The following is a 13,603-nucleotide window of genomic DNA, read 5'->3' as shown; positions in this document are numbered from 1 at the left end:
TGAAACACAACAAAATGTGGAATAAGTCAAGGGGTATGAATACTTTCTGAAGGCCCTGCACATAGTTCGTCAAATGGATTATAGAACAATTTTTATGGGGAATTAGAATTTCAGCTCTACACAATTATGCATTCATGTTGGCTACATTTCTGACAGTATTTATCCATTATCAAAGGTTACATAGTTTCAAGTGAGCCGTTTGGGCCTCAAGACTTGAACAGATGCCACGCCATTAGCCTAGTTTGAATAACTGCCATGTTTCCAGACATCACTTATGTAGCCTAGTTCTTATTTCCCTTTCTCTAAATGATGCATGTAATATTCTGGGAAGCAGCCCTTTCTCTAAACGTTTCACCCAACATGGTGTTACTGTTGGGGGCACGACAAGGCGATTTCACCCTCCATTTTGAACTTTGACCTGTCTGTCTTCCTCCCTCAGTGTGACCCTGTCCCTGGAGGCAAAGCTCCAGCTGCTACACAGCTACATGACTGTCACCTGGCTGCCCCTGCCCTGTGAGGTATCTTTCGTGTTCTCATTCGCTAAGGGGGAATCCTAACTCTTAACACACTTCCCTCAGTCATGCATTGATGTCAATGGGAGACTGTGACCATTTGAGTTGTCGGTTTGGATTCAGCCCTGGTTGCAGATAATTTTGTAACAATAGCATACCTGAACACCCCCTCTAAATTGTTTGTGAATGTGAAGCTTAGATCATATGTTACCTACCTGGTTACGTTTTTAGCATGTTGTATTGGATGGTTAAATTGAAATGAAGAGAGATATATAAAATGTAGATAGGCTATTTACTGTGTTACATAACTGTGTGGGTTTCTGTTATTATGTGGGTTGTAATTTGATGTTTTGTTCTAGTCTGTAGTCATTCCCTCTGCTTCACAAACCCCATGTTGAAAACAAGCCACCCATAAAATGACCTCACACTAAATGGTTTGAGGGGCCTTTTTGTGCATTCCAATCTAATGCTGGGAGTTAGAAAGAATATCAACCTCATGGCAATTTCACCGTTAACCTCTAGTGAGAAGTAGCAATAGACGGATCGCTGTTGAAGAGCTGAGGTATTCTGACTTTCCAATAAAAACGAGGACGTTGGTGTTACAACACTTCGGTTGTCACGGTTATGGGGCTTGGCAGAAAGGACCGTTTTGATAACTGTCCATTGTGTGAACTAGTGTCATCATTATCTTCATTGTAGGTCCCACCCTCTCCAATTATAGCATGTATATTTTCCAATAGAATCTATAGAAATGGCAAAGAAGCTTTCTGAACCGAGTCATCTGCACCTCTCACTCCTGCTCTTAATCTCTCTGTTTCTCTCTGCATCACACGCTCCCTGTTTCTTTTTTATTTCTCTATAATTCATCATCGGTGTGTCTGTTCTTTCAGCAGGCACCTTTGGCTCAGCCCGAGTCCCCCACCGCCTCTGCAGGAGAGGACGCCCGCACCCCTCCCGACTCAGGAGAATCCGACAAGGAGTCAGTCAGCAGCAGCTCCAACGGTGATGCAATGATGACAGCAGGGGCTGCCAGCGTAGGTGGAGGTGTGTCGACTAAGAACAGCTCCTCCTCCTCCAGCTCGTCCAGTAACAGCTCGGCAACATTGACGACGGGTACAGGGGGAAAGGAAAAGCCCAAGAAGGAGAAAGACAAAGACAAGAAAAGGGCTGACTCTGTGGCCAACAAGCTGGGCAGCTTCGGCAAGAGCCTGGGCAGCAAGCTTAAAAAGAACGTGGGCGGGCTGATGACGGGGAAGAATGCAGGAGGCAGCGGGGCCAAGCAGGAGGGCACAGAGAAGAAGAAAAGTTCGCTGAGGGGGCGGAAGGGCAGCAAGGACAGCTCGCCTTCGGCCCACGCCTCTGAGGACTCTGGGAAGGGCTCGCCGTCGTCGGGCAGTGAGCGTCAGAATGGCACGGGCAGTGGCAGCAGCGAGAGTGACCCGTATAAGTACAGTGCTGACGTGAAGGCGAGCCTGAGCATCCTGCGGGCGGCCATGCAGGGCGAGAGGAAGTTCATCTTCGCTGGCCTGCTCATCACCAGCAACCGCCAGCCCTTCCAGGAGGAGATGATCCAGCGCTACCTGTCTGACGCTGAGGAGCGCTTCCGGGTAGAGCAGGAGCAGCAGCGGAGAGAGGCAGAGCGGAAAGGAAGCACCAACGGCATCCAGCAGCCCAAGAAGGAGGCAACGGCAGGCACAGAGGTGGGCTACCGCACCTATGAACCGAAAGAGGAGCCGACTGAGAGCTCACCGCCCAACTTCAGCCACCTCAAGTCGTCCTCATTCAACCCCTCACTCTACTCCGGCGTGGTGCCCATCCCCCGGCCAACCTTCATGGACCAGCCGCCCTCCCCGGCCCCGCTCACTCAGCACCCACACATGCACGGCTACATGGAGACGCGGCGCCAGCTTGCAGGTGGCTCCCCAGCCTCGTCTTATCCCGGGCTGCCTTCCTATGCCACCCTCCCCCGCCACTGCCCCATGGCGCAGGGCCCCCCTCACCCCCAGTACCACCCCCCGCAGGCACCGGTACCCCTCAGCCCCTTTCGCCTCATCCCCTCTTTCGCACCCTCATACCTCCCAGAGCACGACACTCCAGACTACCCCACCTCAGAGCCTGTAGGCGGGGGCTACACTAACGGATTCCGGGACTTGCGCGCTGCCCTGGATGTTCCTCGCAGCGGGCCTCTCCCGGTCAGACACTACTCCCTGGGCAGCGCCGGAGGCCTGTCCAGCCGCTGCCGGACGCCCAGCTGCAACTACTACGGTCACCCCGAGACGGGCAACTACTGCTCCTGCTGCTACCGAGAGGAGCTGAAGAGGAGGGAGACGGAGCCAGCCATCCACAGGTTCTGAACAGACGGACTGACCAGAACTGGCTTTGTGGCCACCAACCACAAGGAAACTGATGGATGAGGTTTCTTGCTATAGGACGATACAGAGCCTGGCCCTCTTATCGCATCACTTCCTTTTCTAAAGGCAACACTGTGTGTGGAGAGCGTCCTGGACAGGATCAGTGCAGTGACTTCAGAGACTGGAGAGAAGGGGGCTGCGGCGAGCGTTAGACAATAGGACTGTGCACATCTCTTACATTTGTTGTGGCTCTTATGCAGGCTGTGTGTGTGTGTGAGAACTGCAAGCTCTCATCCACTTTGTCCCCTTGTTGCCTTGCAGCTGTCTCCTCCTGGTGGAGAGAATGTATACGGCAGGCGATACACGCACACTGACATTCACATTACACACACAAACTAACACTGCACAAGCACAACCAGAAACTTCTTGATTATCACTCTTCTCCATATGTGGAGACGACCTATATTTGGCCCTGTAAATTGGTGGTATTTTAACATACGAATCAACCCTTCAATGTCTTGTTAGTCTTTTCAACCAGAGGGTTAGAGATGTATGCAGACGGACTAGCCCAGGGCATTACTGTTACCGGGTGCTCATGTATGACTTGGGAATGAACAGTGCTCTTTCCTGATGAGTAGTTGGGTTTCTTTTGCGTTGGTCCTCGCTCTTGTAATGCAAATTGAAACTACAGTATAATGTTACAGTGGTTGCTCTTTCTGGCTTCAATGGTGCTGCTAATGTTCCAGAATGCAACAGACCTCTATTCAAGTTCATCTCAAATATAACAAGCAAAACAGATAGTCCTATCCACCCTTAAGATGCCTTTTATGGCAAAGTAGCCATCCAATCTAAATTCACCACTGTGTCCAGATGTCAGTCAAGTCCATTTTTATACATCTACCATGTTTAGATGTCTCCCAGTATCAATTATAGAACATACATGGCGGAGTACTGTGGTAGATATTCCCAAATGGCTAATATACAGTTTTTAATAAGGTTGCTAGAATCTTACTGTTCCTGGCTTGTTTTTGTCATTTTATATCCATCATGAAAATGAGGCATTTCAATAATATGCTGGTACATTTAGGGTCATCCAACACTACTAAACTGGCATTCAAAACCAACTCCCCTCGCATTTTCAGCTCAAGACCTCAAGGTAATCAGTACATGCTAAACTGATGAACGTTCACATTTTGGTTGAAAAAGACACTGTCCATTGTAACATTGTAACTCTGCTTCTCTTGTGGCTGAGAAAGGTAACAGGTATTTTATGGAATCTTGTCCATAGGGCTGTGTTACTTTAGTCTAAATATTAATAACTTTTCGTGAATACCTACTTATGGCAAACCCCAAATTCCTGACATGGACACCCCATTGATACGATTAAAAACAAGTTGGATTATTTAACCCAACTCCCCTTCAAGTCCTAATTGAGGGCATTGTGTTGATTCCAAACAAGTGACTGACCCCCGTCGCTTAACCTCTCTGCACAAATTCAAGCACTTTCCTAATGTCCGTAGACATTTTGTTACCGTTTTGAAGGTATCTGACTGTTATGTTGTCCTTAGGTCATGTCAGAACTGTAGACACTGCACCTCTACTTGCAGGAAGGCAGACGCATGGGCTAGAACCCCTTTGCTAAGGATTCAGTTACCATGGGAACAGCTTTTTGGTGCCAGTGTTGTGGTTTAACTCTATTTCCTAGTTGCCTTTTTTCAGTCTCTTGTCCTTGTGGCATTACAATCTTGTTTGTATGTTTTACAAAATGTGCATCAGGTGTACAATACTCGTTTTTGCTGCAGTTTCTCGTCTAGTATTTTTGTACCCTACTCAGTGTAAATCCCCTGTTTTTAAATATGTTCATTTTGCACCCAGACATGGAGTCATTTTCGAAGATCATAACAAAGTGATTTAGAGATCAAATGTAATATATATATATATATATATATATATATATATATATATATATATATATATATATACACACACACATCTCATACACATATATATATATATATATATATATATATATATATATATATATATATATATATATATATATATATATATATATATATATATATATATACACACACATCTCATACACATACACATATATATATATATATATATATATATCTACCATTTTTAGATGTCTCCCAGTATCATAATAATTCTGGAGTTTGGAACATATCACATTTTTTAGATACCGTTTTGGTCTCGTGTTACACAATGATTTGCAGATTAGGAATTGATTTGTTTTTCTCATCACCAATGTATTAACACTTTCTCATCCAAGCCGTGTTATTACCAATGAGCCATGTAGAATCATGAGGAAGACTAATCTTCCTGACTCTATAAACGTCTTTTCACTTGAAGCACAATAGCGAGAGAATATCTGTATGCAATTCACTGCCTTGCTCAATGGATGGCGCTCTTGTATTTGTATTCAATGTTCCTGGAAGTTTCCATGCTTGACTTAACCAAAAATACAAAAGAGAACAATTTATGGGTACTAAGATTTGAGTTTATTTAAAAAAATAACATTTGCCCAAGGGTATGAGGGACTCTTCTCTCTTTTTAAGTAACATTTGTCTTTTGAGAGGCAGTTCAAACATGCGGCTCAAAATAGTCACCCTTCAAGGGAATGCTCCATGACTTCGAGGTGGCATGTGCATCTTGAATTGGAACCAACCATTCCCCACAATACCATTAAGCTATATCCCAAACAATATTTCTCTGTGTGTGTGTGTGGGTGTGGGTGGGTGGGGGGTGCGCGCGCGTGTGTTTGTGCGCTTACGCTGTATGAAACCATTTTGCAACAAAAAATTGCAGCTCATAAGGCACAAACAGGTCATCTTTAATGAAAAGATGATGGCTAACTAAGAAATGGGTGTATGTGTGCTTTCTCCTCTCCTTCCAATGTAATAATATTTGCTTACATCAACAACAATTTTTTTTTTTTTAAGAATTGGATGGCTTACAGACAACATCTTGAACATTTGACTTAGACTGCAAACATTTTTGTATAAAAAACAAATGACTGAGGTTGTATATGTTCAAGTTATTTTTGTAAACCCAAAGTTTTACAATGTTTTTAAAGATAATCTATATTGACGGATGCTAAAATTAGTGGAAGATAAGCTTATAGCCTGGGTTTATGGAGGAGTCAGTATTCATCAGAATGGACAGTTTGGCTGTCAAGGTTGATCACAAAAGAGCCTCCTAAACTCAAAGGTTTCTCATTAGCAAACTAGTTTCCTTCTTGCTGACCTGACGATATGATTTGAGAATATATATTTATAGTGAGAATCTTTTTTTTTTTCTTTTTTTCCAGAAGCTTCCTTTTGGAATGTTTAGTTGAGAAACTTTTAGTATCTTTCCTACGTGTCAAGCAGACTGGCTTTTATTTGTTTGTTTTTATTTGAATTTTACGTTTTTTATTTTTTATTTCTCACCACCAATCCATGCAATGCTAACACATTACAGCAATGATTCAATACTTGATTGTTGGTGTTTTCAACCTATACTCTTGCTGCAATCCCTCTCTCGGAATAAGATGGCTTTGAATTTGTTTTACTAAGTAACTGACCCATTTTTTTTTCTATAGTACATTTTCTCATTTCTATGGGACAGAATAGTCATCAGCAACATGAACATGGGATACTTTAGTTGCATGGGACTGGAATTGTTGCATGTAAATGACTATCCATTTAAACAAATTTGTGCATTATTTTGACCTGATTTGGGCAGTCCTGGTTTTGTGACCAGTTTTTTTCATCTTTTCATGTTTGGAGAGGAGAGGCTGTGACAGTGCAATCTGGATGGAAAGAACATCTGATTTAATTGTTTTTTTTTGTGTTTTTTTTTGTTGATGCACTGTTTGAATAAATTCTCATTGTATTTCAACAACATGGTGGCAATCCCAAAAGTTTTACTCTGTTTCTGACTTTTTTTGGGGGGGGGGTTTACAAATGTATGGTAGGTATTCCAGAGATGTACAGAAAAGGGATTCTGTTTTTCAATGTGCTCATTGGATGTACAATAATGTTGGATGAAAGGTGAGAATTGGTATTATCTTGATCTAAGGATGATGTAATTGTGACACCGTTGATTTATAATCTTTCGTGGCCAAACGATGTAAACATAAATAGTACCGTAGTCCAGTACATTTATCGATCATCTGACCAAATGACACCAGATTTTAGTTCTGGGTTAACTGAAATTACATTGTTAGAGTCAGTTTGTACATCGATACATCTACATCTGATGCCAGCCAGTGGATTTAAATGTAAAACTATTGGATTATATTGTCCAATTATCAATTGTGTTGAAACACTCAAATCAACCATGCAAGAGAGACTTAACAGCAAAAGCTGTTTTTACATATTAGAAACAACTCATCACAGCGTTACACATTAGAAGTAACTTTCACCCAGATGATGCAGCCCACACTGCCTGAAGCTGTTCTATGTATTAGAGAAATTGGAGACCCTTATTTAATATTGAATAGGGTCCCATGTGGTCGAACGAGGTTTGGATTTATAGCTCGTTCACAAGGACACGGTCTCCCCACCTGGCTGTTAGGAGGGACAGACTGTACTTCATCCATTTAGAATTTCTATTTGCTCATCGAAAGGAATTTATGCAGTACATTCCCACTGGAATATTCTTCCAATAGCATCTGTCTGCATTACTGCAGTACTACCTTTCTACATTGTCAGTTCCGATGACAGAGCAGCCATTTATCAAAGGATCAACTGCAGGTACTGTATCACTCATCCATCACTTGCCTTTGTTAAGACTAATAAGACTAACGCCTACAAATGGGTACCTTTTCTTGGGGCCCCAATAATTATTTTGTATGTAGTTGTATGCTGGTTGAAACTACTGGTAATTTATGTAGATTTTGAAGTATTGTTTTTATAGCTTCTGTGCTCTTTAAGCTTAGTCATCCTCATGGCTTTTTCTTATGTTTACATCGTTGCTTCCATTCTTGTTTGAAATTCTCAAGGTAGGCGAGAAGTTGAACACTTAGTGACAATGCCATTTTACCGAATACTACAAATGCAGCATCCAACTCATTCTGCATTAGTAACATGGGTATAATGATTTACAACTATTTTACAAGCATGTATGATCCTGTAAAATGTTATAATGCGGCTGATGTGAAGTATCTATATGAGTTAATGGGACTAGACTGTCTAAGATATCACGTTCTAATTTCAGTGAATCAGTTTGTCAATTACAAATGACAGTGTAGCATTGGAGGCAAAACATTTGTATTTAGAAATATATGTGCATCTGTGTATAGGCCTGTATTTAACAACTTATTAATTGGCCCATTTGAACCATCACCATTTTCATAAAACTAGGCCTACTTCAAAAGCTCTACATACGGTCACCTTTCCTAGACCGAACATGCACACCTTGTGGCTTAATTTGCAGGACCATTAGTGAAGAACAAACTACTGGTAAAACAAAAAAATGGATTCCTATTAGATGCTTTTTACACTGCTGGCCCTTTAAGAGGCTCTACTGCACTTGCTTGTTTTCACTGGTGTGTGTCGTTTTAACTATGGTGAGGGGAAACAACAAATGGAACGCAAGAGGGACAAGCAGAGGTATACATTAATTCCCCTTACCAGTGACTGACAACCTATAAGCAAATATTCCTGACAGGCGGCACATTTATGCGTGGCGTGCTCTACACAGTAGCGTACAGACATGGATGCTTTCGCCAATGATAAACGTGAAAGAAACTAAATTAGTTTGTAATTCAGAGACCACTTCTGTTCTCGAAACCGGTGATGCATGGACTCGCTGACATTCGAAGAAAGTGGACCGTTTCTTATGTTTTCCTGGAAAAGACATGGAGCGATTAAAGGCATTTTTTCTTCTCGCCATCGGAAAAAACGTAAATTAACTAAAGTCTGATAGCTTACTTTCTGTAGTTCGTGCCGAGAGAGTTGGATATTGGACGTCAAAATGTTAACGGGATCCAAAACCACGTTCAAAGTGAGGCAAATGGTTCCAGATATAAAGGTAGGCTTTCGACGCAATGTTTTAATATTCTGTTTCATTTTCTTCATATCCTGAAATGTAGCGTGCCCTGGCTGAACTTTTTAGGTACCAATGAGAATAATAAACTGAAATACTTTGTTAGATCATTGGTGGACTATATACACAGAGGTAGAGTGTAGATTCCACCTAGATATTTAGCTGTGTTCAGAATGGTTAGTTACATTGTCGAATTAGTTGGACACATTGTATCGAATTTTATGAAACATTTTAAGACGGTATTACTTGTGGAAACAGTTTCATGGTTTGATAACCTACATTCCACAGGCAGAAGGCCTTTAATTCTTACTGTCTGGGACTGAGGGAGTTGTTTTCCTTTTATGTAGCAACAAATACAAGCTTTTCATCGTAGCATTCTTTGTTTTATGTACAATGTTTCTATATGGTAGACAGGCAGCACGTGTGCACTGAGTTTTGCCTGCTTGGATTGTATGAATTATTATCCATACCAAATGATGGCATGTGCTATGAATGTCCATATGGTTTATGTATTTAGAGAAAGAAAAAAAACATTTTGTAGCTGATGGACTAAACCAAAACTTAAACACTACAGGCACATAGTGTACAGTTGCATACTGTACAGTATTATATGAGAAGAATGAAATGTGGGAATATTAATTGACTTCAGCAAGTGTGATTAGGCTACATATTTAAGACCCTGGATCATCATGCATAGAGCGATGCCTGTTTTCTTAAACCACTCATAACTACTCTTCAGCAGCACCTCATGTGATTCTAAGCTTGGGTGGCCAGGAAGCAATCATCCAGGAAGCTGCTATCATCACACAGTTTATCACTAAAGGCGTGTGTGTGTATATATAATATATATGTGTATATATAATATATATATATATATATATATATATATATATATATATATATATATATGAACCGCAGAGAGCCCTGTGGTTTCTTAACATTCAGGTTTATTTCTGAGATCTTTCATGTGTTGTGGCCTTGAATTTTTTGTTGTTGCACACTACACATTGTGGTGTATGGGTCTGTCTACACTGTTGATGCCTTCAACTCTGTTATACCACCACAGAGGGATCAATCAACCTTTTACCTACAGTATGTCAGTCAACGTGCTTTGTCACGCCAGTCTTTGGAGAAGTCTTGGTAAATCTGCATTGCTGCCTCCTTTACAAGAGAGACAACAGTTTTGGACGTCATTACATGGAAGACTGTGTCTATGTGAGCACATTCGGGGCGAGGGACATGTCTATAAGCCCAATACAATTAAAACCAATTTAAATCGGGGAAAATTGGTGGACTGATTATTACAGTGATGGTTTATGTCATAGCCTAGATATTCTTTTGAATTTTAAATGTTATGCTTGTGCGCCCTGTGCTGCTTAGCTCTTCCTCCATGGTTATTTTGAGAAGCCGCAGGGGGAAACAATAAAAGATGCCTCAACTCCACCCTTAGGCATTTCTGCTCACGTGGAGTGGTGGTGATTAGTGCAACATCTGCCCGTTGCCATGGAAACGACAGCCTGAGGAGCAGGATGTTTTGAATTTGATTATGAATATAAGTGCCTAACAGAGACGGCAGTTTATTTTAGCCATCTTAAATATACGTTTGCAATGTGGCTGTAGAGAAACACATGGTGATGTCCTGAAAATTATACACCTACACATTCTGGTTTCACTTCCACTAACGTGTTGAGGTTTAGAAACGCACTGAATAGAAATTAGGAATGCGTTGTCTATGGATCTGAAACCTTTGTCGCTCTCATTTTGTATTTAGTAAGTAGGCTACAGCACCCCAATACTGAACTAAATGACATTTGTGGAATAGTGTTGAAACTCTTGTGTATGTAGGCTACCATTGAGAAATTACATAAGGTTCAGAAAAGTTCTCCCATTCATTTCACATCACATGCAGACTGATTGGGTTATAAGGAGGTTTGCATGTTACTTTTCATAATTACACTCCAGGCTGGTTGTTTTCCCACACTCTGTCTTTCCCCTCCCCTGAATTGTTCACATGCTGGCTCCTCAGCTAGCTAGAACATATGTCTATGGGCTGGAATCTGGAAGCAGTCAGTCAGCCACACAACACAATGCAAGTGCCACAGTAGTGAAAATGTAAGAGGCGGGCTCAGCTCTATTCAGAGTGGCTGGAGATCCAGGAGGGCTCATAAAAGAGAGCCAAAATGGTATTCACACACCCAGTCCCATAGGGCCAAGACCTCAGATCCTGAAACAAGCTATGGAACTGGCGGTGCTTCCCATGCAGAAACTGAACAAAAACAATGCCGCCTCTCATTAGTAAACAAGATGTAGGCTTGTTTTCAAGGGTTTATTGATCGTCCATTGAGTGATTATTAACCAATACTGCTATCCCCCAGGGAAAGCGTGAAACAAGGATAGTAGCCTATTTCTGTCCATTTCAAGTGTCTAGATTGTTTTGGGCAACACCCAATGTGGGAGTTGTATGTTTATGAGTTGCTAGAGTCACACATTTTTGTTAAACAAGAAGCACATTTAAAACATGAGTTATTGAAACCTGTCCTGTTATTACAGTCTACAAATAGACATACTTAAGCAACGTACTGACACATGCACATGCACAGTGACAAATAGAAGCTTGAAATATGTATCGCCAGATACACCCTCTGACACACGCGTGCCACACACACACTCTGATTTAACTTTGAACCTTACTTTCACAGCGAGTGCATCACTGAGTACACAAACAGTTTACTTCGGACTAGATTATACACAGTTGAATGGAGAGGGATATAGAAGAGGATTAGAATACAAAATATCCCACCATGAACAACTCATTTCGACTATCGTTAAGGGCAGTTAACGAGTGATTGTTGCAGACCAAGTCTATACGGAGGTCGTTATAATGATATAAGGCCAAGACACCATAGGCATTACAGTGAGGGGATAAAAGTATTTGATCCCCTGCTGATTTTGTACGTTTGCCCACTGACAAATAAATGATCAGTCTATAATTTTAATGGTAGGTTTATTTGAACAGTGAGAGACAGAATAACAACAAAAAAAATCAGAAAAATGCATGTCAAAAATGTTATAAATTGATTTGCATTTTAATGAGGGAAATAGGTATTTGACCCCCTGCAAAACATGACTTAGTACTTGGTGGCAAAACCCTTGTTGGCAATCACAGAGGTCCGGCATTTCTTGTAGTTGGCCACCAGGTTTGCACACATCTCAGGAGGGATTTTGTCCCACTCCTCTTTGCAGATCTTCTCCAAGTCATTAAGGTTTCGAGGCTGACGTTTGGCAACTCGAACCTTCAGCTCCCTCCACAGATTTTCTATGGGATTAAGGTCTGGAGACTGGCTAGGCCACTCCCGGACCTTAATGTGCTTTTTCTCGAGCCACTCCTTTATTGCCTTGGCTGTGTGTTTTGGGTCATTGTCATGCTGGAATACCCATCCACGACCCATTTTCAATGCCCTGGCTGAGGGAAGGAGGTTCTCACCCATGATTTGACGGTACATGAACCCGTCCATCGTCCCTTTGATGCGGTGAAGTTGTCCTGTCACCTTAGCAGAAAAACACCCCCAAAGCATAATGTTTCCACCTCCATGTTTGACGGTGGGGATGGTGTTCTTGGGGTCATAGGCAGCATTCCTCCTCCTCCAAACACGGTGAGTTGAGTTGATGCCAAAGAGCTCCATTTTGGTCTCATCTGACCACAACACTTTCACCCAGTTGTCCTCTGAATCATTCAGATGTTCATTGGCAAACTTCAGACGGGCATGTATATGTGCTTTCTTGAGCAGGGGGACCTTGCGGGCGCTGCAGGATTTCAGTCCTTCGCGGCGTAGTGTGTTACCAATTGTTTTCTTGGTGACTATGGTCCCAGCTGCCTTGAGATCATTGACAAGATCCTCCCATGTAGTTCTGGGCTGATACCTCACCGGTCTCATGATCATTGCAACTCCACGAGGTGAGATCTTGCATGGAGCCCCAGGCCGAGGGAGATTGACAGTTATTTTGTGTTTCTTCCATTTGCCTATAATCGCCTATGAACTGTTGTCACCAAGATGCTTGGCGATGGTCTTGTAGCCCATTCCAGCCTTGTGTAGGTCTACAATCTTGTCCCTGACATCCTTGGAGAGCTCTTTGGTCTTGGCCATGGTGGAGAGTTTGTAATCTGATTGATTGATTGCTTCTGTGGACAGGTGTCTTTTATACAGGTAACAAACTGAGATTAGGAGCACTCCCTTTAAGAGTGTGCTCCTAATCTCAGCTCGTTACCTGTATAAAAGACACCTGGGAGCCACAAATATTTCTGGTTGAGAGGGGGTCAAATATTTATTTCCCTCATTAAAATGCAAATCAATTTATAACATTTTTGACATGCGTTTTTCTGGATTTTTTTTTGTTATCCTGTCTCTCACTGTTCAAATAAACCTACCATTAAAATGATTGACGGATCATTTCTTTGTCAGTGGGCAAACGTACAAAATCAGCAGGGGATCAAATACTTTTTTCACATTTGATTCCACAGGGAGAGTTATAGTACTGCTTCTGCAGGCTGTAGAGTAAGCTAGTGGTTCAAAGCTGCATTTTAAGCAGGGCAAGTGGATAATGGCATATGAATTCACGTTTCATTAAAAACATTCATATTTTCTCCTATATGTTTAAATCACTTTCCTTCCTTGTTTTTTG

General features: G+C 41.9%; 2 protein-coding genes across 3 annotated transcripts in view; both read left to right on the top strand.

The window, feature by feature from the left end:
• LOC110515154 (OTU domain-containing protein 7B) overlaps window positions 1-6,775 on the top strand; it is a 34,380-nt gene extending 27,605 nt beyond the window's left edge. Inside the window, exons 11-12 of one of the 2 annotated variants that reach the window (XM_021594163.3) lie at window positions 440-518; window positions 1,403-6,775. In XM_021594163.3, the coding sequence (XP_021449838.3) occupies window positions 440-518; window positions 1,403-2,866 (1,543 nt within the window). In that variant the 3' untranslated portion in view covers window positions 2,867-6,775. The remainder of the gene's footprint in view (window positions 1-439; window positions 519-1,402) is intronic. The other variant, XM_090229087.1, reaches the window with a different exon arrangement.
• Window positions 6,776-7,654: 879 nt separating this feature from the next.
• LOC110515141 (myotubularin-related protein 11) overlaps window positions 7,655-13,603 on the top strand; it is a 36,495-nt gene continuing 30,546 nt past the window's right edge. Inside the window, exon 1 of the mRNA XM_021594161.3 lies at window positions 7,655-8,908. Within this exon, the coding sequence (XP_021449836.3) occupies window positions 8,852-8,908 (57 nt within the window). The 5' untranslated portion in view covers window positions 7,655-8,851. The remainder of the gene's footprint in view (window positions 8,909-13,603) is intronic.

This window comes from Oncorhynchus mykiss, chromosome 3 (assembly GCF_057628025.1).
Source record: "Oncorhynchus mykiss isolate SJ-2025 chromosome 3, ASM5762802v1, whole genome shotgun sequence".
In the NCBI taxonomy this organism is placed as follows: Eukaryota; Metazoa; Chordata; class Actinopteri; order Salmoniformes; family Salmonidae; genus Oncorhynchus; species Oncorhynchus mykiss.
Note: the sequence above shows the minus strand (reverse complement) of the source record. Positions and strands in the feature narration are given on the sequence as shown.